Below are 27,256 nucleotides of genomic sequence, written 5' to 3' on the forward strand. Positions count from 1 at the left end.
ATTGTAGCAAACACAGTTACCTAAAAAAATATTCTAACCATGGCATTCCAAAAAAAAAAAAAAAAAAAAGCTTTCCTCTCCCTTCCAGATTATGCAAAAGCTGTGGCCAGGAGAGGCATTGGACAAATAAATGAAGGTCTACAAGGACAGTCAGGGTAACTCTTTGCTATTGGGAAATACCTTGAGGGGATTCTTGCAGGCCCCCATGCCAATTTGATTCAGTCAATTCCTGTAACCATGAAGGAAATTCCTTCCCAGAGCAATTAAAGAAACTAATGCCTATAATAAGAAACCATACTTGTCTGGAAAACAGAAAATCTATAGAGGAGAGAAAAAATTTCAGGAAATACTATAAAGCAAACATTTTAGCAAACTTCTATAAATGAACAAAGACAAAAATTAAAAATAAGAATAAATGACATTGTCATTGAAGGTCTTGTAGACACTGGTGCAGATGTCACAATAATTGAGCCAAAATCTTGGCACCCAAATTGACCTCTTCAAGAGGTAAATATTCAAGTTTTGGAGACTGGAACTTTATCTCAGGTAAAACAGAGCACAAGATGGGTTGAATGTATAGGGCCAGAAGGACAAAGAAGAAAATTAAAGCTATATGTGGCTAACATAGCAATGAATTTGTAGGGACATGATTTGTTATTGCAAAGGAATACTCAGATAAACATTCTCTTAATCTTAGAAACAAGCCACACATTAACATATGTTCCAGGGAAAAATACTGATGGTATTAAAAAGAACAGTCACTGACCATTCAAGCTGCACAAGAACACGACACAACACCTGATAATTCAAAGGCACCAACAGCCTTACCTTTAAAATGACTGATAAGACAAACCTGTATGAGTTATGCAATGGCCTTTAACAAAAACTGCAGGTCACAGAACAGTTGGTACAGGAACAGTTAAATACTCAGAATATTAAAGAATCAACTAGCTCCTAGAATTCTCTTCTGTTTGTTATTAAAAAGAAATATGGGCAACAGAGAATGGAAACAGATCTAATAGCTGTTAATAAGGTAATTCAGTCATTGGGCTCTCTACAGTATGGAATTTCTTTGCCTTCCTTATTACCTGGATGGCCTCTTACAGTTATTGACTTTAAAGACTGCTTCTTCACTATACTTTTACAAGAAAAGGACAGAGAAAAAATTGCCGTCATAGAGCCTACTTATAATAATTCTCAGCCTGCAAAGAGATTTCAATGGAAGATTCTCTCACACGGAATGTTAAATAGTCCACATTGTGCCAATATTTTGTAAGTCAGCCATTGGAAATGATATGTAAGCAATATCCTGAATCAATAGTTTACCATTACATGGACAGCATTTTGATATATAAAAATTTAAATAAAGAAAATGACAAATCATCCAGAAAAAAAATGTCCCAAGAAAAACTAATTTGCAAGTGAATTTGGTACAACCTTTTGTACTCACCAAGATAGGATAGATATGGAGTATTTCTTCTGAATTTGCATTTGCTTATGGATTAGATATTGTTATGTATTTATTGCCTATATATATATTGTATATTGTTATTATACTTATTGTACATAGTGTTTCTTATATTAGTTATAACCTTCCTTTTTAAATTTTTAGACAAAAAGGGGAAATGTGATACTTTTTTGTACAAATAAAGCTTGCTTGAAGAAAAGAATGCAGAGCTAGCCACTAGCTAATCATAGAGGTCTGGAGGTCTGTACAGACAGACAGGAAGTGATACAGCTGGGCAGACAGGGGAAGTGATAAGGCAGAAGGAGACAGGAACTCGATCTCTTTTCAGCTGGAAAGTTGAAAAGGTAAGGTGGCTGTGGTTTTGTTCCTTTGTCTCTCTGATTTCTCAGCATTTTCCCCTGTATCTGACTCTGGGCTTTTATTACTAAGACCTATTAGCAGTCATGCTACAGATTAGTTTCATATACATAGTAGATATTGTGATGGGATGAAAACCAAAGCATAGTATTCCTATTTATTTCTGAAACGCAATGCCTGAATGAAATTTTAAACTATATCATTAGCAATTCTCTGCCTGACACAATGTCTCAATCTGTAATATCTGCCATTTGTGTTACAGTGTTCAGAAAGATTGGAGTGTGAAACATTTTGGTTTGGAGATAGTGAATAAATATTCAACCCTTAGGAAAGTGGGCTGAAAGATGCCATGGATATCTAACAAACTCAGTTTGCAATGTGAGAAATTTTATAGGACACATGACTTGTTTTTTCCAACAAGGACATGGATGAAGAGGAGCAAAGGCAGAAAGACAGACAGGATAAACTAAACCTGACATCAGCATCGATTCAAGTGTGGGACCCTCAACCTGATGAAAGCAAAGCATCTGTATGGAAGGACTATTATTATACATTCAAAATCGCTACAACTGTCCTTATTCTGATCATGGCATCCATGTGTGTTCATGATGTGTGCTCACATCACACGTGTGGAACACACATGTACAATCATGGAGTGGGTCCTCTCTTTATACCTTTATGTGAGTTCTGGAACTTCAACTCAAGTTTCCAGGCTTGCACGCCAAATGCCTATACCTTGCTAGCCCGAATTAAATATTCTGAAACAAGCAAAAGGACTTAGCTAAAGATATATACAGTGATATATTTGTAAAGCAATTAGTACAGTCTCCATGATTTCCTAACAAATTACTATAATCTCTTCCAAAAATGTTGGGGAAGAAATATGATTGACAGAATGTAAATGACACATGATCAACTCAGGTTAGTCACTACAATTGCCTCTCTTTTATTCATGTTGAAAAAGTCCTTCAGGAATCTGTATCTGTATAAAATTAATTAATTCTATTTTATACTATGTCATTAAGTATGACCACTTCATGTAAACAAAAGACTCTGACTTCAATCCTCATCACCCATATGAAAAAGTCTGACATGAAAGCATATACTCATAATCCCAGGTGTGGGAAGAGAAGCACTAAAAGATCTCTAGGGCTCAATCTTCAGGGTAGATAGCCAAATCAACAAGTTTCAGATCAGTAAGAAACACCATCACAAAGAAAAGGTAGAACACAACTGAAGAAATTGACAGATGAGTATGTCCACATAAATGAAAACACATATTCAAATGCCCTAACATATGTGCACACATGCAGACATCAATACATAGATAGATAAATGCCATTAGAAAGTTTTAGAAACAATCAATACTTACTTAGTAATACAAAAAGAGTGTGAGAAAAAAATTCTTACCAAAAGCATCTTCAACTCCATCATAAAGCTCACTAGATCAGCAGACTGCTTCAATCTCTAAATCAAAAGATTTCCAATTAATACCTCATGCAATGAATGCTCCACTCACTGAAGCTGAAATGAATCTGAACAAAGGATTAATTTTAACTAAATATTAACAGTATTAAATAGTGAGATATTGGTCATCACTTCTATTCCTGCCAATTTCATTTTGAAAGAGTAAATAAAACTTTTTGTCTTAGTTTGCTTTTTATTGTGATAAACACAATTACCAAAAACAACTTGAAAAGGAAAGGGTTTATTTCCACTTAGAGTTGTAGTCCATCCTGATGGCCAGAGACTCCAGGTAAGGACCAAAAGCCGAGACCAAAGCAGAACACTGCTTATGGCCTTGCCCCCCGGGGGTGATCAGCTTGCTTTCTCATGCCATCCAGGACTACCTGCCAGGGGTGGTATCATTTCAGTGGCCTGCACCTTGCACAGCAGTAACTAATAAAGGAAATTTCCTACCAACCTACTGACGGCCATCTGGTGAAAGTAAGTTCTCGACTGAGGTTCCTCTTCCCAAAAGCTCAAGCTTGTGTCAGTCAAGTTGATTAAAACTAATTAGTCTACTCGGATGAAATGTAGTCAACAGTGGATAAATTCACATAAAACTGCACACTTGCCTTCATTTCTTCAGTACTCATCACTAAAAACTTAGGAAGGCATTATTTTAAAAGGAGAAGGGCAGAGTAAAGAGATGTGAACAGAAAGAGGAACATAAGATATAAAATTCTAACTTTTAAAGTCTACTGTAAAGGTTTGAAAGAAAATGGCCCCCAAAATGAATGGCACTATTAAGAGGTGTGACCTTGTTGGAGTAGGCATGGTCATGTTGGAAGAAGTATGTCACTGTGGAGGTAAGCTTTGAAGTCTCATATATGCTCAAGCTACTGCCCAGTGTCACAGACCACTTCCTGTAGCCTGAAAGATGTAGGACTCTCAGCTAAATTTCCAGCACCATGTCTGATTGCACAACACCATGTCATGCCATGATGATAATAGACTAAACCCCTGAACTATAAGAGAGTAACCCCATTTAAATGTTTTCATTTCTAAGAGTTGCCAAGGTCATAGTGCCTCTTCACAGCAAACAAAATCTTAACTAAGACACCTAGTTAATGTATTTAACGAGATTTATTAATAATAGTATACACTTTGCTTCTTGATCATTAAGGCCATGGATAGTCATTTTCATCCTTTCACAGCAAGGTTATCCTAACATTAAAAAACAGGAAACATTCAATAAAAAAACTATTAAAATAAAATGGCAAAAACAGCTTTCCCTTATAAAGCAGAATGAATATTTCAGAGATCTGGTATACAATTTCTATAAAATCTTTTATTATGAAAATAACGACATGATGTGGGAGTCCCCTCTGTGTGCTGTGATTACCATTAATGAATAAAGAAACTGCTCTGGACCTATAGCAAGGCAGAACTTAGGTAGGCAGGGAAAACTAGGCTGGATGCTGGGAGAAAGAAGGGCAGAGTCAGAGAGAAACCATGGAGTCACGGGAGACAGACACTGGAGACTTTAGCGGGTAAGCCACTGTCACATGAAGATACACAGATTAATAGCAATGGGTTAAATTAATACATAAGAATTAGCCAATAAGAAGTTAGAGCTAATGGGCCAAGCAGTGATTTAATTAATACAGTATCTATGTGATTATTTTGGGTCTAAGCTAGCCAGGCAGCCGGGAACCAACAAGCAGCCAAATTGCAACAACAACTACAGAATAAACAGTCACATCTTAGAATGTTTTCTTAGAATTCTACATCATTTCTCTGGTGAAAAAAATACTGCTTACTTTATGTTTCTGTTTTACATTATGATGCATTGCACTAGCCACACACTGTTCTAAACAAAGCTAAATGTAAACTTGTTCCATGTTTTCAGAAGAGAAAATTAAAAGCCTAAGGTATTTGAATAGCACATGATGGCAAAGCACCCATATAACATGGTTCTGGTGGAGCGCATGCCTGTGGAGTAAATCTGACACCATTGGTGCTTTTACATGGGACAACTTGTAGCAAAGCCCTGTGAGCCATAATCCAGCAGCTAAACACAGCTCAATACCTTATTTTATAATGAGTTCTACTAGAATGCAGCTTTACCCCTGTGTCTTTCAGTTAAGGCTTTTTAGGAGTTGCTGTCAGAACAGAATACCACACCTGACAGGGTTTGGTTGTTTATCAAACCCGTACAACCTTTATAATAAGTTTGTTGACTGCTTGGGTCATATTTACTGAAAACAGTATAAGAAAAACTTAGTAACATTTAATTGAACCCTGGGGGGAAAAATTGAATGCTGAGTTTTCCCTGACCAGCTGGAAGGCAGGGGGATAGAAGTGATGGCAACTTTAGAACTCTTCTATCAGAATAAGCATAGAAAAATGAGGTATTTGTCCCACTGTTTGCTTAGTCCCTATGAGTGTATATCTCAGGCTATTTAAATGACTGAATGGTAGACTCATTCTAAGTTTTTCGTGTACAATATAAATTAGTAACAAGAATGAGGGAGCAGGGTAAAGAGAGTAGAGATAATCTCAACATTCCATTAAAGCAATGCTGAACTCACACAACTAGCAAAAGAGTTTGCATTCTTCTACTCAAGCAGGTTCATCTCGCACACTCCTCTGTGACCCAGTAGTGCTTCAGAGAGGGTGAGCGTCTTTGCCTGTCATCACCATAACTTATCTTTCACACAGAATATAATACAGAACCTCAAGAGAGACATGCAAAGGAAAAGATCATTAAAATAAGTGCGATTCTACTAACATTTATTTTTCTAGAAAAGACATTCCACCATTTGACTTATTTCAGTAATAATTTCATTTCCAATGTTTCTATACTCTTCTAATGACTTTTTAGATAGGGTACACCAAGCACTAAGAATAGCTAAATTAATGCTGTCAAGCTCTCTCCTCAGTCACCCTCGGCTCCTCTCTTTATGACAGGTCACAGGGACCTAAGTGACTTCCATTTCACCTTACTTCTTCATAAACCAGAACTACAAAACCATTATTGTTATACACAGCCTAGGTCCAAGCATTTTTCCTATCACCACTCTGAAAGTTTAGTAGAAAAATCAACCAAGAAATACATATGGATGGGGTGACCACATTTAAAAGCATAGTATCAAGACTGGAAATCAATTTCAAACCCCAATGTTGCCTTGACATTTGCTGAGGATTCCAGCAAACATTCTACATAATACACAATCTTTAAAGCACTTGAAAAATACAAAACACATCAATTAATAAATAAGCTTCTTTACAAACCAGGACTTTAGAGCGCAAATTTAGTAATTTCTGTCCTCATTTTGAATAATAAAACTATTAACATACTTACTTGTTGGACAATTTGACGGTATTCATTAAGTATATTTTTCAGTTGCCAGCTAAACAGTAATCTAAAAATTTAAAAGGGAAAAACAGTTTATTCATTGTTTGCTTTTACAAGGAAAAAAATATTTTATGCTATCAAACATGCACATAAAATCAAAAATCACATAAGCATAATTCTGTCAAGTAAATAAAAATATTGGCCACTCACACTGCTGAAAGTCTTATTACTTCAAACATAAATAACAACTATCTGTAGGAAGCATGCTAATAACACACCTTTTCTAAACTAGAACATGTTCAAATAAAAACTCCATTGAAGTAGACACTTCATCACAGTAGGAAGATATAATACACAGTTTGAATCATAATAAATCAAATATATATTTGAAAAAGGTTGTGTACAATTTATTCTTCAAGTTACAGATTAATGTAATTGAACAGATACTTTTAATTATATAGGTGTTGATAAGTTCATCACCCCCAGCTTACCATAACTCAGAACATGATATTGGTAGATCAGTAACTTTTTTAAGGAATTGTAGAAAGTCTGAGTTTAGGGTTACATTACATAGATGGCTCAGGGGTTAAGAGCACTGGCTGCTCTTCCAGAAGATCTAGGTCAGACTGTCAGGACCCACATGATAACTCATAACTGTTCCCTGAGCAACAGGTATTCATGTGGTTCACAGATATGCACACTAACAAATCACTCACATACATGAAATAAAAATAAGTAAGTGGGACAGGGGTGGTGGTGCATACCTTTGATTCAAGCCCTTGGGAGGCAGAGACAGGGGGATCTCTGAGTTAGAATGTGGGGGGTTATTCAATCACATTTTGAACCCCAAATCTGGATATCCATTGATTAATTAAAATTAACCTTGGATCAAAAGGCTAAATTAGCAACTAGTTGACAGAAAGTAATCATAGAGCCTCAGAGGGCATCTGGAAGAGATAGAGAAAAACAGTAGTAGTAGGGATGAGTTTGGAGTGGCATGGCTTTTTCTGGTTTGACAGAGATACCAGTAATGAGATGTGACTAGTTGCTTCTCAGCCTCTCTGAGCTCACAGGTTTTCACCCCAGCCTTTGAATCTCAAGTCTCATTTATAAATAGAACAACAGAGATTTAGTTAAGCTTCTTTTAGCAGTAGCAACAGGGCTGGTGCCTGTGGGATCAGGCCCTGCACGGAATGGCAAGGTTGATGCTAGAAAAGCAGGCCAGTAACTGCGGTGTTGCAACTGCTGGATAAAATATCATTAAATTAAAGTACAGCCAGGGTGCCGAAATTAAAACAACATTTGGGTGGCACACAGGGATAGAGGAATCATGCCAGCCAGCTATTCTACAGTTGCAGCTTGGGTCTTTTCATGCAAGCACTGACAGAAAGCAACTTCCACTTGCCCGTAATTGGAAATTGCATAAAGGGTTTGTGTTCACTGTTGAAACTGTACAGAGACAGTAAGAAGTCAGCAGATTTGATGAGATACCTAGAAAATCTTAGAAGATAGTTAAACATATTAAAAAGAAAATCTTTCTCACATTAAGAATGGGAAACATTATAATGCAAGGACTCTGTATAGCACTACAAAGTATGGTTTAAAAATTGAAATTTTAAATGAAGGGAAAAATGACTTAGATGGGATTGACATTATGCCCATTGTAATTACTAACAGTTTGGAAATTTTAAAAAGAGGTTTGATAAGTTTGACAAATATAATAATTTGACTGATGAGATGCAAATCTTAGAAAGACCAGTGAAAATAAGAAAATTTGATTTATAAGATACGGACTTTAGAAAGACTTACTAACGAAATGAGGAAAAAATGGTTAATAATATACAAGTCTTAGACTTAATATTGATAAAGACACAATCTAATGAAAATAACAAAAATAATTAGACACAGACAGAGGAGTTTAGAGCACAACCTACCTCACCACTGTATTATGAAACTGAAGAGCAGTGGCCTAAGGCTATTAGAATACAAACCTTAATTTTTCCAAATTACCGTACAAGAATGGCCACCAGATAACAGGCACCCCAAGGTGACAGAGAAGTTAACTGAAATAATGTAGAAATGCTAGCATTTAAGAGATTTAAGGAAGCAGTTATTTCATACGATATACATTCCTTATCTGTGGGGCAGATGCTAAATTCATCAAGAACTTGGAACAGAATTATTCCACAAACAGAAAAGATTTAGTTACAACAGTATTGAAAGCTGATCCTCAGTTACAATGGAAAACATGGTGGAGAGAGGAAGCAAGGGTTCTAGAACAATGAGGTAGGGCTAGAGGTCATGACATTTCCCAAGACCCGTCTCTAGGTGAGGGCCAGTATGCTTATTTGCAAAGAAAGTCTATATTTGATGATAACACCTTGAATTTATTGTGTATAGCAGCTTTGAATGCTTAGGACAGGGCTGAAGAATCAAGAAAGAGGGCTGATTCACTTACTAAAATTACACAAGGCCCAAAGGAAACCTTCACAGATTTTTTTTTTAACAAAGATTGACCTCAGCTGCAAATAGAATATCAGATACAGATGTTAGAAAAATGTTGACTAATTGGGTTTTGAAAATGCTAATTCAGAATGCAAAAGGGTGATTAGGATTTTAAAGACTAGCTCAGCACCCATAGATGAGTGGATCCAAAATACAGCTGATATTGAATCTCTCACACTTGTGATGACACTTGGGTAGGAGAAGTAAAATTTCTAAAAGTTGCAAGAAAAATCAAAAGGTCAGATATTTTAACTGTGGTAAGCTAGTAATCCCTGAAAAGGGATTGTAGGCAAGGTGTTCCTAGAAATAATTTTTTTCTAGAGATAATTAAAATGAAAGGCCCCAGCCTTCTGGAATATGTAGAAGGTATGGCAAAGGCTGCCAAAGGACTAATGAATACAGATCAACATGGGACAGACAAGATAACTCATTGCCAAGAGAAAACACCTTAGTAGGCCTTTCATAGTTCCCAATGTCAAACTGGGCTCAGTGATTCCCTGTTAGCATTGGGAAAACCTCTCCACAAAGCAATCAAAAGACTTACTGTCTGTTATTACAAACCATACTGCTCAGCCTGGTCTACAAGAGCTAGTTCCAGGACAGGCTCCAAAACCACAGAGAAACCCTGTCTCGAAAAAAAAACCCATACTGCTCTGGATTGCAGAACAGGTTCAACTAAAACAAAATTTTCAGGAGATCATAAAGCAAGTATTTTGGAACACTTCTATAAATGCTCAAAGACCAAAATAAATACAAATCAATGGCATTGAAACAGAGTGTTTCATAGACACATGTGCAGATGTAACAATGATTTCACCAGAATTTTGGCATTTGGAGTGGCCTCTTCAAGAGATAAATGTTCAGCCTCAAGGGATAGGAACTTTATCTCAGGTAAAACAAAGTATAAGATGGATCAAGTGTATAGGACCAAAAGGACATATAGGAAAATTAAAACTATTTGTGTCTAACATAGTAATGAATATATGGGAATGTGATTTGTTGTAGCAATGGAAAACAAAGACTAACATTCCTCCATTATCAGGAACAAACCATAAATTAATGTATGTTTCTGAGAAAAGTATTACAAGGCACAAAGAACTAATTGGATTCTCCCTCATATAATAAAGGGAATACCAATTTCTCGATCACCTACATTCTATACTGATGCAAATAAATCAAGAAAGGCAGGTTATAAACCAGGAAAATTAAGTAAAGTGGCTCAAAACCCTTATGATTCAGTTCAGAAATCAGAATTATAAGATGTGTTATAAGATTTTCCAGAAACTCTTTATATAGTTACTGAATCTCAATATGAAGAAAGTGTTGTCATAAGTATTGAATTTTCTGAACTTATTCCAGTTGATTCAGAATTAACTTTGTTATTTATTTGACTACAAGTAATCAGAAATAGAAATTATCCTTTGTATATAACACACACCAGATCCCATACAGTTCTACCAGGTCATCTTGAACAAGTTAATCTTGGAATTGATCAGTTATTGGTAGGAAATCTGTTAGAAGACTCATAATTTCATTAGAAACACCATTTTAACAGCAGGATATGAAGAAAAATTTTTCTATCACTTGAAAACAAGCCAAAAAATTATAAGTAAATACCCTACTTGTTCTCTGTACATCAAACTCCAGTACCTGTAAGAAGTAACGCAAAAGGTACTCAAAGAAATGAAATTTGGAAAAAGAATGTGTTTCATTTTATAGAGTTTGAAAAATTAAAGTATGTGCACCATACCATAGATTCAGCATTTCAATATGCAACTGTTTTAAGTTCTTGAAAGGTTGATTCTATAATTATACATTTATTAGAAGTCATGGCCATTATTGAAATATTTGTACAAATTAAGACTCGCAATGCTCCAGCATATTTCTCTAGAGAAATAAAACAGTTTTCTTCATATTACAACATAAAGCATTTTACCACAACACCTTACAAGACAAGCAGTTATAGAAGCAAATATAATTAATAAAAAGAAAGGGGTAATACAAACTCCCAAGATACAGATTGGACAATGCTTTACTAAGTTTGCTTAAATATTAATGAAAAAGGAACAACAGATGTAGAGAGACATTTGATGATAGAAAAAAAACCCTGCTGAATTAAATCAACCTATATATTTTAAAGATGTGTTGACCTTGGAATGGAAACAAGGATATGTATTACATTAGGGGAAAGGTTTTGCTTTTATTTCTGTAAGAGAAAAAAAGCTATGGATACCATCAAGATTGATAAAGATTAGATTAGGAAAGGAAAGGCCTCTTGATTAGGAGAGGTAATAGTTCATCAAACAGCTTGGATATTGAATCTAAACTAACTTATAAGACTAATAAATATCTTTGATTAACAGGTAAAAACAGATTTCTACTATTAAAAGATAATATTTTTCATTTGCCAAAAGGCATTTTGCCTTAACAAAGATATAACCTAACAAAAAAAGGAACTCTCCAATGTTAGTGTTTGGAAAGAATTTTGGTTTTGTCTTTCCAGGAGAATAAAATCATCCAACTCAGAAATCTGAATAATAGACAAATGATACATCTTTAGAAAGACAAATCATCCAAAGAAAAATGTTCCAAAATAGAGTAAAATTGGCCCAATAATATACCACATTTCCAAACAGGTAAAATTTCCTAAATCTTCCCAAGTATTTGTTTCTACTGTTCTCCATAAACATAAAAGACAAATGGTCTTTATGTAGTCCCAGCTCAATTAAAAATTAAAGCTAGCTTTGGAGTTGGAGCACAGCTCTCTTCTTCTCTAAACCCAAGCATGCTTGTTAAGGGGAAATCCGAAATCTCTGTCTCATGTCAGAGGAAATACCTGGTGTGGAATAGAAGAAAAACCAAAATTAAGGGACTATTGTATTGCCACTAATCAAATAATTGTTTGGTTTTATTTTCAATCTTCAAAACTTTTCTTAAGATATAAATATTATCCCAAAATTTGTAAGATTAATATATATATATATATATATATATATATATACATACATATATTTAAACTTTCTGTCATGATATAAATGGTCATATAGAGTATTGACTAACTCTAGAAATAGTCTTCATCTAGCTTCCTGTGTGTGATTTGGGCTTGAGTTTGGAGCAGGTAAGTCTGTGTACACCATATATACTTAATAGATTGTGGTTCTTTAAACTCTCTGAGATCTGATGCGTGTAACAGTTAAAATGTTTACGTATTCTACAGTGAACAGTAAGCATTCCTAACAGTGACCTTTGAAGTCTCCAAAAGAATGATGGGGCCCCGAAATGATGATTCCACCTGGTTTGTATTAACACCAGTAAGCTGACAAACTATAAACTGCTCAGGATAATTTCAAGGTGGTTAGCTGATATGGTCCATCCTTACAGAATTCTCCAGCCAGGACTTCAGATAAGCCCTTCACTTTCCTAATCTGTGGATAACCAATGTTACAGCAAGTTTTCCCAGGACTTGACCATGATCTCATCTTCTCAGAGTCCCCTAAAGATGAAGTTGCCCATATACAACTGGAAGTAATTTTAAGAATATGGCATCCACATGCCCAAGAGTTAGGGTGGGTGGTTTTTAGTCACCGCATGGGTTATGAATGCTTATTGTCATTTATGGGGTGCTGGTTACAAACTGTTACTGATCATGGTAAGAAAGGAAACTAAACAAGGGAGGCTGGAATGAAGCATGTCTTTCTGAAAGAAAAAAGGGGGATATGGAAAGGATAGGATAAAAGGGTAGATTATTGGATCTACTTTAAAAAGCAACTCAAATTAATCTCAAATATTTTACATTGGTATAGATTTTTGTATACAAAAATATTATTTTTGTGAGAACATACTCTATATATGTTCTTACTCATGTGTGTGTGTGTGTTCCTACTTCCTTAAGGTATTTTTGTATATTGATAGAAACTTAAGGTTACGTTTGTTATAATATATATATATATATATATATATATATATATATATATGTTTCTACTCTTGTTTAAGGTATTGTACCTATGCGGCCTATTTTAAAATGTAAAGAAATACAAGTTAGTAGTTAGTCATTTATAAAAATCAAATTTGAGTTATGTTATGCATGTTTACACGGTTAAACAAAGATATATTTTAGAAAAATGCTCTTCAAACACTTCAGAGACATACAGATTATGGCATTTAAGATGTTTTCATAACCTAAAGTTTTTCATGACAATGAGGCACGTTTGCACCTGGCTGGTGCGGGAGAATTGTCTGTATTCTGTCAATCTCAATCATGTTATAAATAAAAGCTGATTGGCCAGGCAGGAAGTATAGGCGGGAAAAGCAGACAGGAAGTAGAGGTGATGCAATGAGAACAAGAGAATTCTGGGAAGGAGGAAATTGATTCCTCCCATTCCAGCCCAGTCCTGCACAGACCACCACCAAGGAAGCAGGATGTGACGTGCTAGCTGAAAAGGATACCTAGCCATATGGAAAAAATAGATCAGAATAATGGGTTAATATAAGCTACAAGAGCTAATAAGTAGCCTGAGTTAATGAGCCAATCAGTTTATAGCTTATAGAGATCTCTGTGTGATTTTCTTTGGGGCTGGCCGGCTGTGGGGTACTGGGCAGGAGAGAAACCCCAACAAGCAGGCCACATTCATGTTACACCTGGCAGCACCAATTTACTTCCAAAACAGATGATGGGCATAAAAGAACTTTCACATGGCGTTTGTTTTCAATGTGACAAAGTTAGCTACTGGGCAAAAAACTGCCCTTGCCCCGACTAATGACAATATTTTGTCCAAATTGGATGAGCAGGACACAAAAGAAGGCAGCTGCCAAACTTTGCCATGACAAGGTATGACAGTCCTTCAAATTTCCTGCTTTGTAGAAATGTCTGTCCCATATACTAGGCCTGTGGGCCAAAGATGGATGCATCAACATTACAGAGGAACCTTGGTGACTGTCCAGGTACCCAGCTATTTCTTTCATTTCTATAGTTTTGAAGTTGTTTGCTTTGCTCTTTCTGTTACTTAAGTAATAATATATCCTTCGCAGGTCTCTGACGAAGTTGAAGATGACGAATTAGTTATAGTTACAATTTTCCTTGTTACCAAATTAAGAAGAAAAAAACTCAGAGAAGAAGTAAAAAATTGTATAGGTTAAGAGACATAAAAGCTTAAATTGTTTATCTAAGAAAATATTTTGAGGTTTAAAATGATAGTTTTGGGTAGGTAAATCAAGTTAGGATAGGAAGTAAATTAGATACAAAACACTGTATTAGCTCACCAAGATAGGAGAGATAATAGAGTAGTAAGTAGTATCCTTACTTGATAATTGTTCTTAATGTATATAGTTTTATTGTGTTGGAGTTTAAACCTTTCCTTTTTATTTAGACATAAAGGGGAAAATATTAGGAGATATTCAATCACACTATGAAAACCAAGTTTGCATTTGCATCAATTAAAAAAAAATACCTTGGATCAGGAGGCTGAGTTAGCAACTAGTTGAGAGGAAGTAATCATAGAGCATCAGAAGGCATCCAGAAGAGAGAGAGAGAGAGTGACAGGAAGTAGGAGGGGGGATTTAGAATGGTCTGGCCTTTTCTGGTTTGGTGGAACAGAAGCACAGGTATTCTGGAGGGGGAAGAAAGGAGAGAGGGTTAGCTAGTTGCTACTCAGCCTCACTGAGCTCATAGGTTTCCACCCAAGCATTTGAATCTCAAGTCTTAATTTCAAATATAATGACAGAGATTTAGTTAAAGCTGCCTTTAGCAGCAAAGACTAGTCCGGTACCTCCAGGAACAGAATTCCCCCCAGGCTGTGGCCTGAGAAGCTGGGTTGCTATAGAGAAGCAGGCTGGTAACTGCAGAGTTGTAATAGCTGGCTGAAATAGCATCAGATTAATGTGCAGCCACTGTTCAAAATTAAAACAACATTGGAGGCCATCCTGATCTACATAGGATGCTACAGAACAAACAAGGTTACACAGAAAAATCCTGTCTTGAAAAAAAAACACAAATAAATAAATAATAAAAATAAATAAATAAATAAAGTCTGGATTTTCCAAACTACATCCTTTCTGATCCACCACCATTCCCTCTAGTCTGCTAAACTCCATTCCCACCCCTGTTGAAGAGAGAGCGGGCCCTTTGTTCCATCCCGCTCGGGTAGCTTACACCCGAAATAATCACACAAAAACTGTATTCATTTAAACACTGCCTGGCCCATTATCTCTAGCCTCTTATTGGCTAATTCTCATATATTAGTTTAACCATTAATGTGTATCGCCACTAGACTGTGGCTTACCAGCATGAGTCTAACCAGTGTCCATCTCAGGCAGGAGAATCATGGCGTCTGCCTGACTTAGCTCTTCTTCCCAGAATTCAGTTCTGTCTCCCTGCCTACCTAAGCTGCTACCCTATAAAATGGCCAAGGCAGTTTCTTTATTCAGCCAATGAAAGCAACCTCCTACACCACACCCCATCTCCTCTCTTAATAGCAAAGTAGTCTTCACAACTGCCCTTCTGCCAACAGCATTCTCACCAATACTTCCCATCCCTTGTCACCAAATTGGTCTCTTATTAATTACATGTTTACTGTGGTGCTTTCCTAATTTATCCTTCATATATTTCCTCCTCAAGGCATTACGCTGCTTAAGTACAAATCAGCTTCAGAGCTCCGTGATTCTTCCTTCCAGATCCACCTATCTTTTCTACACAGCAATTAGTAATTCTCAATTTCCTTTTTCCTCACTCATGCATTACAAAACCCAAAGCTACCTCTACCTATGACCAGTCATGAAATCCCTGTGTTTCTACTCTTAAACAGCTCTGGTTTCTTTTACTCACAGGAACTGAAAAACAGAACTGAGGTGTGTGCCCTACCTTCTGAGGAGCTGTTTCTGAGACAGGCAATTTTACTGACCAACATGACAGAATGGTTCTTCCCAAATTATAAGACTTTGCTTGTACAATAAATATCACAGGAACGCTTCGGAAGTCTTCTAATCCTTCGCAATGTCCCCTTAAGTCCCTACTCAGAACTTGTTGGGAAAGTATACACAATTGCTCCTTACTGCCTTGATAATAACAAAAAGAGAATGTCTGTGTTATCTTTGAAAAGTCACTGAGCAGTGGTTTGCAAAGGACAAACTGCTCTGGAAGAAGCAGAAACGTTCCGGGGACAGTGGCACTATCTTGATAAATATTTCAAGCAAAACTCGCCAGCAGAACCATCCGACATCAGGCCACCTACTCCACTAACACACGGATAAAAGGAAACGCCATGTCACCTTGCGTTCTTCAGTTGCCGGTCTTTAGGCAGCACTATTCTAAGGTGAAAGTCGCTTCCCTGTGGAAAAGAAAGGTACAAATTTACTTCTTTCACTTAATTCTAAAAATTTAAAGTCACACAAAACGTATTGTCCTATATAAATATTGTCCTATATTTATAAAGAATCTCAAGTTTAGTTAAATTTTTAAACTTTAAAATATAAGCAACTATACACACACAGACACATACACACACATATATACACGGGAAATCACAGAATATTAAGATAGGACATGGATTTTTAAAGAAAAAGATATAAGGAAAAGAAATACTATGAAATTGTTAGTAAACATAAAAAAATTATTTCTTAAAGTATAATTTCACTAAAAATAATATTGCTTCAAGTTGCTATGGATGAGGAAGAATTTCCCATATAATCCAGTTTGTAATTTCTAAGTTTTAATAAAATGAAAATACAGTGTTATATAACCTCAGCATTTAGACATAACAGACAATTTTAGGGGCTGGAGAGATGTCTCAGCTGGTCAACAGCCTCCTGCATAAGCATGAAGAACTAAGCTCAAATCCTAGCACCCACATAAGAAGCCTGTAACCCCAGTGCTGTGTATGTGAAGGTAGGAGGATCTCTGGGGCTTGCTGGTCTCTGGTCTAGCTCCGAGTTTAATAAGAGACCATGTCTCAAAATAGCAGAGGATGGCAGAAGAGGACAGCCAAGATCCTCAGTAACAGAAACATGTTCATGAGCATGTATACATGTGTATACCACACACATCTACACACCAAAGCAGATATGTACACCTGGACACCACCACATACATGTGTGTGCGTATAGACACACACACACACACACACACACTCCAACATGCACTATGAAACAATTTATATAGTTAACCTTCAATAAGTAAAAAAGTAGTATATTAATTTTTTTAGTTTAAATATTTATTAGTTATACAAAATTTCTCTCAAGAGTCTACAAGAAGGAAAATATGAGTCTCTGAAAAAAAATGTGTTTGGTTTTACTTTCTTTCAAGAGTGAATAGATAAGCAGTTTAAACTTTGTAGCTTAAATAGGATGATACATGTGAAATCTGAGCAAAAATAAGCAGGAAAAGACAAACAGAAATGTAATCTTTTACTCCAACAATATAAAATGAAAAGAGTAATAAAATTCTTGAAAAACAATTACCATGTGGAATTTTAGCAGACTCCCTCCAAGCAGATTCGAAAACAGAGGAACACAATTAAATGTACCCCATAACCTTTACTTTCATGGTAATATTACAGTTCTGACTTTCATTACATTTAAATGTCCTTTAAAAAATGAAACAAAATGTACTACTGACCTTTTCAAAAGGTCAAGTAACAATAATTCACTATTTCATTAAAGCACTAACAGGTATTATGTAGCAACTTTCGCCTAACTTCAGAGGCACCCCACACGTAGGGCTGAGAGTGAGATAAAATGCACACTGTACAGAGAAGCAGTAAAAGCAATTCAGCTTTACCTGGAAGAATAAAAGTCAAAGTCCCAGATTTGGGAAATCCAGTCACTGTAAAAGGTCAAGTATCTTAAGTGGGCCAATACTTGACTTTTCCCAAAATAAATAAATAAATAAATAATACACACACACACACACACACACACACCTAGATTTTCTGTAGTTAAAGCAACTAAGTAGTAATGTTCTTTCTCAAAAAGCAGATTTTCGAGCTTCCGGACAACAAAAGCACAGCAAGTTGTCTAACCCTGAAAGTCCTGACACATCCCACCAAAAACTAGAATGATTAATCATACAAATAAGAAAAAAAATGACAAAAATCCCACGTTTGCAATAATTTTGTAATTACTCAGAAGGAAAATCACTTCTGAGTAGAGCTCCTTCTGGGGCCCAACGGCAGAGAGTCAGGAGTATCATTAAAATAAAACAATATCAAAGAAGAAAGAATGAGGGGATTGGCGTTAAGTGCAAAAATCATAACAAAGAATTCTGATAGGACAGAGCAGTGATGATAAATAAGAGAGCTAACAAGAACCAAATACTCAAGGAGAGGGGGCAATTGGCAGCCATGGATTGTGCTCTTAGCACTCAGACAGAGGAGGATCACGAGCTCGAGGTTTGTCTGGCCCACACAGTGAGATACTATTCTAAAGAAGGGAAAAGAAAGCCAGAAGATGTCTGAAAACATTTCACAGTAGGAAGAAGATTGGGTAGAAATACCCTCTGGAAACTGCACATCAGAAAGAAAAAAATAACAGTGGGAAACTTAAACTTTGATGACAAAAATAAGAGCCCACAACAGATCACCACTCCCGCTTCCCCCCAAAATATGATTCATTAAATAGACTGCACTTTCCTTCACCAACAGAAGAGGGTGTTCTTGAATCAGAAATTTCACAAACTATTGCAAACAGCAAAACACTCACAAGCTCAAGGATCTGTGTCCCCAGCCTAAAGGTGTTACATCACACAGGCAGTGAGAAGCAAAGTATCTCAGGTGATGGTGGACCCCAAGAGAACAGAACCCAGGAACACTCTAATTAGAACAAGGACTAGAGTATCAGGAAATGAACATTTCAAGACCAAGATGTCTAAAAAACCAAGGCCAGAAACTGAAGGAAGCAATGGACTTATTGACTAAACTCAGAAAGGAAATTAAACAAATCAAAATGGTATTACAATGAGAGTAAGTTCAAAGATGCCAAAGGAAGAACAGGGTAAGACAGAACTTCTTAACAGTGAAAGAAAAGCAAGAGAAACGCCAAATGACCATGAAAAAATAAAAATAAGGATGAAGTGGGAAACACCAGAGAAAGTCCAATATACATGCAATAGGAACCACTGAAAGCGTATTTACAATCATAGCTGAACTCCACTTTCCCAAAGTCACCACACTAAAACGGGCAAGTTTACATGAGAGAAATGAGTCACAATAACCCAGTCTGAAAAAAAAAAAATATCAGAATTTAAAAATAAGGAGAAGGGGCCAGACGGATGACTCAGTTGGTAAGGAATATGCCATCAAGCCTGGTGAGTTGCATTCCTTTTACTCACATGGTGAAGGAGTGAACCACCTCCCTCTTATCCCCTGATCCCCAGATTCAACTGTTGCTAGCATGTACCTGCATAATGCTCATACACACGAATGCACATGCACGCACATGCACACACATATGCACATACCCACACATGCACACCCATACAAAATAAATAATGCAATTTTAAAGGAAAAGCTTAAAACCAAGGCGTCTAGGGAAGTAATGAAAGCTAGGAGACATACACATAGAGGATGCCAAACAATTTAGTTTTGGAAGGAGGAAGCTGAGGACAGAGTTGCACACACTACACAGCTTCTACTACAGTACTAACTCCCCAACCATTCTACAAAGGAATCTTCCAGCTCCCTCAATCTTGGCACAATCCAACCAACCAACGGAGAAATCCTTGTCATACAAGAGCCATTAAATACAGTACCTAGAAAAGGATTGCTTCACGGGCACAGCCAAATTAATCTCTGCTCGTGTTTAACAAAAATAAAAGAAAACCTTAAAACAGTTGGATTCTCTTCAAGTGACAACTACTGCTGACAAGAAAAAGCATTCATAGGGGGCATACTAACAAAGCACATTACACGTTCAGAGGAGAAAAATAAAGCCCACGATGGGGAGAAAAATCAAGAGACACAAATACAAAACAGCATAGATTGTGAAATCCGGGGGAACTAGTTGCCCTCTCATGGTGGCACTCACACACATCATGAGATCCGGAACTGAGCCCTCTGGCCAATAGCTGTGTGAATAATCTTGAAAGCAGCTTCTCTGCCACTATTTAACTTTCAGACAGTCTAGTCCTGGCAAGCATCTCTTTTTGGCATCTCAGGAGAGACCCTGAGCAGGACTCACCCACCAAGGTGTTTCCAAACCCCTGATCTGCAGAAATGGATAATTAGTCTGCCCTTTCGTTTTAAGGGTCAGAAACAGAAAGGGCAAGAAGTAACCAGTATGAAGTCAGCAGCACAGGCCCTAAGGCCATCAGCTGAAAGGGTGGCAAGCGCTGGGAACCTAAGAACTGAAGTTGGGTCCCTGAGAGCCCAGATGAAAGCCACCTACAATCTTAGTTCTCCCCAGGCAAACACAAAGGACCTTAGGGACAAGATGGCTAATGAGACCCACTGGAATTAGCAAGAGACGCTACCATAATAAGCAATGTGAAGACCTTTGGAAGCAAGCAACCAGTGTGAGCCTCCGATCTCCTACACACATACACTCACAGAGAGAGAGTTAATTCCTTGACTCACCCAAACTACCAAAGCTCATGAAAGAGAAAAAAGCCTAATAATAGGGAAAACACCTTTCATCTATTCACAAATAATTCGTTCACATAAAAATTGGCTGCAACGGCACCAAAAATGTATCCATAAGTTCCACAAGTGGATAGTTTATTCATAATACTAATTGTGGTGTAGCAAAACCAAAAGTTCTAACAAAGACGGAAATTAGAAAATGTAGAAACGTTTCCATTTAACTTAACCTGAATGAAGAACTAGAAGTAAAACTTATACAAGGTCCATATAGTGATGAAACACTACACATAAGCATGTACATGGTACTTTCCTAAGAGCAAGATGAGGAACTGCAACACCTTGGAAACCCACATATAGAAGCTGTGCTGTCACTAGTTGATTTGGGAAGGTATAAACAAAACAAAGGAAGTAACAGTCACAATCACACAGTCAGTCAAAGAGAAGTAAGATGGGAGAGCTATCCCTTCTAGCAACATGCCAATTCATAAATGGAAAAGGCATGGCAGTGCTTGGAAAGGCATGGCAGTGCTGGGAAAGGCATGGCAGTGCTGGGAAAGCCATGGCAGAGCTGGGAAAGCCATGGCAGAGTTGGGAAAGCCATGGCAGAGTTGGGAAAGGCATGGCAGAGCTGGGAAAGGCATGGCAGAGTTGGGAAAGGCATGGCAGTGCTGGGAAAGCCATGGCAGAGTTGGGAAAGGCATGGCAGTGCTGGGAAAGGCATGGCAGAGTTGGGAAAGCATGGCAGAGCTGGGAAAGGCATGGCAGTGCTGGGAAAGGCATGGCAGAGCTGGGAAAGGCATGGCAGAGCTGGGAAAGGCATGGCAGAGTTGGGAAAGGCATGAGAGTGATGGGAATGGCATGAGTGGTGGAGAAGGCATAAGAGTGTTGGAAAATAAGCATTTGCCACCAATCACTATTATTAACTAACTGGAGCCAAGAGTCAAGAACCAAAACACTACGGTAGGTGTGTGAATGTGTAATGGATTAAAGAACCTCACACAAAAAAAGTACTTATTAATTAGAAAAGAAAATCTGGCAGAAGTCACTCTAGTCTGGTGACTGATTTATGAATATCAGATCTGGGAACTCGAGGGGAACACAGCACTCTCTGAGGTGCCCCTGTCCAAATGCATTTCTAGAATTTAATGGTGAGAAAACATCAAACTTAATAAGCGGAAGGCTTAAAAATAAAAATTCAAGTTAATAAAACAGACTAAAACTCCTCCAAAATAAAGAGATAAGAATTAAATACACCCGGGAAAATTACATCAGATAGCAATTTTAGTAAGCGTACTGACGCTAGGGCTGAATGGACTCTTGCTTTTATGAAATGAATGCTAAATTGTTCACAGATAAAGAAGCAAGAACTATGTCTATGATTTAATCTCAAGGGGTAAAGAAAACGTGTGTATGGAACCAGCCACAATCACACTTTGGATTAAACCGGTTATGCTAGATAGTTTTTAGACATTATTCAAGATTTAAAGGAATATGAAAATGAGAAATTGCCTACAGCAAAGGCTAATTTGTTTCCAGTCGAATCTGATGGCTGTGACGGTTGCCTAAAGTACTGCTGCACATATAAACCCTTGGTCTGCTCGTCCTGTCCTGCACTTGCCTGGTCCAGGGTCAACCTCCAACACCGCACACAAAACAAAACGTGAACTTTTCTGAACGTCTCTGTGAAACTGGAAAACAGTCTAACTTGATATTTGAACAACTAAGCAAGAAGAGATGGATTTTCCTTCTATGACAATAAAATAGAACCTCTCTTTTTTGAGATATTCACATGGTTTTGAAAACACATAAAAAGAAGCCCAAGCTTCCTGGGTGTTCATTCACCACACAAGATTTTCTCAACTCCCAGTAATGGTCAGAGGAAAAGTTTCACTCTGCAGCAGACTTGATAATGTGCTCGATATTCTAGAGACTGCTTTAAGGAGACCTCAGCACACATGGCAATTATTACTCCTGTCACTCAGGGCAGAGTTACAAGCTGTTGAGTTTAGTATTTAGAGGAGAAGTCTATACTCGAAATCCTAATTTGTTATACCATGGAGAGGCGGGAAATGAGATTGTTTTTTAAAACAGCCAGTTTCCAGGTTATCTGATGCCATCACGGCCTCTCTAAATTTCCCAGGATTTGATTTCAACTACAAAATCATGGGTTTGGGATTTACAAAAAAAGAAAGAAAGAAAAGAAAAAATTCTACTTAATAATGAACCCAGAGCACTCAAAGTCCTGTGGTATATGTAGTAAGAGAACTCGGGAACTCAGGAAAGGGCTCAGCCAAGGAAACCGACCGCACCTCCCCGCCCACCTCGGGCCCGGACCTACGAGCCGCCCCGCCCTCCCGCCTGCACCGGCCCCGCCCACAGCGACCGCGCAAGCGCACTGACTCCGCTCTGCTTCCGGGCCAGGCTTGCCCCGAGCCGGCCGCGGAGCTCTGCGGTCGGGCTGCGCAGCGAGTGACAGGCTCCGGCGCGAGAGAATGACCCCGCAGGGTACCTGAGCCGAAATGAATCCCTCATACACTGTTTTCTCCCGGTTCTGAGGAAGCAGCAGCGGGAAGTGGCGCAACAGGTTAGCTTCTGTCTCCGCCATGGCGCGCAGGGATGGCCGCCGCACATGCGCAGTCTGCGGAAGAGGGGGCGGGAACCGGCATTGGCGGGAAGAGTTTGGCGACTTCTCGCCGTGGTGGCTGCCGCTTGCCTACCCTGGACGGTTCCGTTGGGCCAACTAGTCCAAAGGAGACCATGGGTCTGACTAGTCGGTCAGGATTTTTCTGGCCTTGACTCTAAGAAAACAAAACGACAAAGCCCTCTTGTTGATTTCTCCCGGGAGAGCTTCTACAGTGTGCACATAGCATACTGCCTTTATCCTGAACCTGTCTCATCATCCCTCCTGTTCTGTTAGCTCTAGACTAGGACTCCAGCATACCCCCAAAATACCCTTCAACCGTCGGCATATATAAATAAACTGTAGAACGGACCTTAATACATGATGTATTGAGTGCTGGTTCAGTGGCGTACTGTGTTTAATCGGATATATCTGAAAGACCTGCATATAAATTGAGGGAGATTCAGTTTAACCCTGAGTCCGTTCTGATGCTCTGCACCCACCAGTACGGCAAAAACAATAAAGAGATTGATGACGGATTTAGTGAAATCTCCTATACATTTTGCTAACTTAAGAATGTTGATTTTAAACTAAGTGTTGATTTTAAAAACTTAATAGTTATCATACAATGATTTGGTATTACAATAAGTCACTTCTGATCCCTACTATTTTTAAGATATCACTGTGATGACGGAAGTTAGAAAATAATTCCACACTACTTCAGATTTACGTATAATAAAGGGTTATTTATTTAGGGGAGACTCACAGATTACTGTCCTAGACTACAGTCCTCTGCATAAACAGGAAACAGAAATTGAGTCTAGCAGCCGGAAGCGTAAGCATTACAGCTGCATTTATGGTATGAGTCCACTACCAAGTAGGCTGTTATCTTAAAGGCTATTGAGCTGAAAGAGCCCCCCACAGCATCACTGTAATATGCCAAAGATTGTGCAAAGATGATAAGATATTCCCCTCTTCTCTCCTATTGCCCTCACTGTAGATCGGATTTAAAAAATTATACTTTGACAAAATGTGGCACAGTATCCTGGATACTTAGAGAAAGCAAGAATCTGCAACTGTGCTTAGATTAGACTACACAAATATGGTGGTTCTCAACGTTCCTCATGTTGAGATCATAATTATTTCCGTTGCCACTTCATAACTGTAATATTGCTTCTGTAATGAATCACAGGGTAAATATTTTTAGAAATAGAGGTTTTCCAAAGGAGTGACGACCCACAAGTTGAGAATGAATTGCTAAGACTTGCTCGAAGTGGAATTCAGATTGCAGTAGTGTCAGCATTAACAAACTCTTGTACAATTTATGTTTTACAGCTCTGAGGAGAAAGGTATCCTGGCAGTCAGGCATCAAGGAATACCACAAACTCATACCACACAGCAAACCTCCCAAGATATTTATTGCAAAGACACTAGAGGGTGGCTGCCTCTGATTGAGTGAGAAGCAGCAGGGAACTGAGTAGGAGATAGGCTTGTATAGGGTTTCTTGTGGGTAGAGTTTTCCAGGATGAAGAATTCCAATGAAAGAATTGGTGACATTTTAAGACTTGAGCTTTGGACAAAGGATTGGTGGACTTTTTAAACTCAGAAGTGAGCTTGGACTTCTTTAACCCACAATTTAAGAAAACACAAACTTACCCCCAATGGATTCAGAACATACCACCTTGGCATTTGCATAAACAACAAAATCTAGGTCAATCGAATCATCTCTGGCCCCTGGTTCAACATTAACTATTTGTTAAGTGTCGTATTCTACCTAGGCTGTTATAACAGAAGTACCATAATTTGGGTGGCCTCTGAACCCCAGAAATTTATTTCTGCTTTCATGAAGAAGAGAAAGTGTAGAACCAAGACTTACATTCTATATTTGATGTCTAGTGGAGAGTTGCCCTCATGATACTTGTCTTTTCCCTATTATCTTACGTCATGCTAATTGCTGTCACTGATAAATACTAGCCACAGTAGCCAAAGACAGTTGGCTTCTTGCGGCTGAACTCTCATCACTAACTTAATAGGGATTTTTTTTTAAAAAGTATCACTAAATGTCATCTTATTTTTAAGGGAAACAGCCCTTAGGTATATTCATGGTGGTTAAATTCCTAAGTGAGAACATCACAAAAATAAATAAATAAGTAAATAAATAAACAAACAAACGCTAGGAAATCTGTTCATAATCAAATAAAAACAAAACAAGAATATTTCATTGCCACTATCCTGAGGCATTATAGAATATGCTGAGGCATTATAGACTGAGTGGTAAAAACTTGTGTTGACATCAGTTTATATAAGAAACACAGTGAAAATCAACTGCAGAGAATAGTTTGTATATTTGACTATCAGAAAACCAAGAAGCTTCTAGCACCATTACTAATATTTAAATTGTGGATATCGCTTACAAGTTACATGAGGATCCACTCCAAATCTCAAGCTCTTTGAGGCACCATGAGTACTATTTGTTTTGTATAGTGTGTCACAAAATAGTACTCTTTAAATGTTATGGTCTTGGAAAACTAAATTGCTAACTTAGAAAAACTTAAAAAATACCTTAAAGGATAAGAAATATAAGTTCTGCAATTGTATGTGTGGTGGTTTGAATGAGAAGAGTCCCATTCTTATTCTCTGTCTCTCTATTTCTATCTCTATCTCTGCCTGTGGGTCAGGACATAGCTCTCAACTACCTCTCGAGCACCATGTTTGTGTGCATGCCTGCCGTGTGCCATGCCCCCTGTTGATATGGACTAAGCCTCAGAAACTATAAGTCAGCTCCAATTAAATGTTTTCCTTTATAAGAGGGCCTCATTTTTACCATAAAAGGACAAATCCTACCAGATGACACATTCAGGTAGGATTTGTTCCCCAGCATCTTCTCTAATGCTGACATGCCCACAGAAAATATTTTGGACCATGCTCAGCAGTTCCGTCAGGGAGGCCTACAGCTCACTAGCTAGCCCCAAATGGTCTACAAAGACACCCTCCAAGAGATGAGCAGGGCCTTTTTAAAACATTTGAAGAATTATCAGCCTTCATATTAAACAAGATGTTTCTATTCTTTCAGTCATCACTTGTTACCCTCACTGCATGGCATCAATATTTGACTTTGTCCCAGGGGCTTCTCCTGTTAGTTCCCATCTATGGAAGAAGACAGGATGCCTGCCAGTGATTTCCATTAGATACATGAGAGAGGTTGTGTGAGTCTACTGAGAAGAGAAGTGAAGACTATGCTCAGGAAGTAACAAAATTAGGAAAGAATGGAACTACTTAAGAGCCTCAAAGACTGGAAAAGCAAAACAATAATAGTCTCTTAAGCACAACACTGTCATAGGTGAAAAAAGAGGGAAGCCTTACAAGATTACAGTGTAAGCTACTGTATGGCAGGTTACAAAAAAGGTGGAGACAGTTGACAGTTAGGGGTGTTTGTACCCCATAATTATCAGTCTTTGGATCTTTTTATTGCAAAACATTGATTAACTCGAAGCAGCACTTTGCTCTTGCCTTTTTTTTTCTATTCAGAAATTTAAAAGCAACCCATAAATTGTAGTGTAGGGAACAATTTTGCTATTATTTTTCATGTTTTAACCTTTGACAACAATATAGTCATGAGAAATAAATTATAAGGCTTACTTTTATGACAGGAGTTTGGCCAGTGACTTTCTGAGAAGATATTCTAGTTAGCACACCAGTCCAGTTCTCTTAGAAAAAAACTGTCTTGCTAGGAAAATTTCCCAATAGTGAATGTGGATCCTCAGCGGGTCTAAATCAGCAGTAATGAATGATTTCTGCTCCACTTTAGGCAGACTTGAGGAGCAGTGGCATCCTCGTGAAACCCAACTACAAGCAGAAAACCCTATTTTAGGATTAAGAAATGGTAAGAAGGTATGCCGTTCAAAAGACTCTGAAGACTTTTGAATCCCTCTGAA

At 37.8% G+C, this 27,256-nt stretch overlaps 1 protein-coding gene across 2 annotated transcripts in view; it reads right to left on the reverse strand.

Annotated features, from left to right (window-relative positions):
- The window catches only part of Fancl (FA complementation group L), a 76,405-nt gene extending 53,075 nt beyond the window's left edge, over positions 1 to 23,330 (reverse strand). For both annotated transcript variants that reach the window (XM_041669654.1, XM_041669653.1), the window contains exons 1-4: positions 23,211 to 23,330; positions 16,398 to 16,456; positions 6,636 to 6,696; positions 3,236 to 3,292 (exon numbers count right to left, since the gene is read on the reverse strand). In XM_041669654.1, the coding sequence (XP_041525588.1) occupies positions 3,236 to 3,292; positions 6,636 to 6,696; positions 16,398 to 16,456; positions 23,211 to 23,306 (273 nt within the window). In that variant the 5' untranslated portion in view covers positions 23,307 to 23,330. The remainder of the gene's footprint in view (positions 1 to 3,235; positions 3,293 to 6,635; positions 6,697 to 16,397; positions 16,457 to 23,210) is intronic.
- Positions 23,331 to 27,256: the final 3,926 nt, after the last annotated feature.

Source organism: Microtus oregoni, unplaced genomic scaffold (assembly GCF_018167655.1).
Source record: "Microtus oregoni isolate MIOR12 unplaced genomic scaffold, Mior012 000019F_ref0000042, whole genome shotgun sequence".
In the NCBI taxonomy this organism is placed as follows: domain Eukaryota; kingdom Metazoa; phylum Chordata; class Mammalia; order Rodentia; family Cricetidae; genus Microtus; species Microtus oregoni.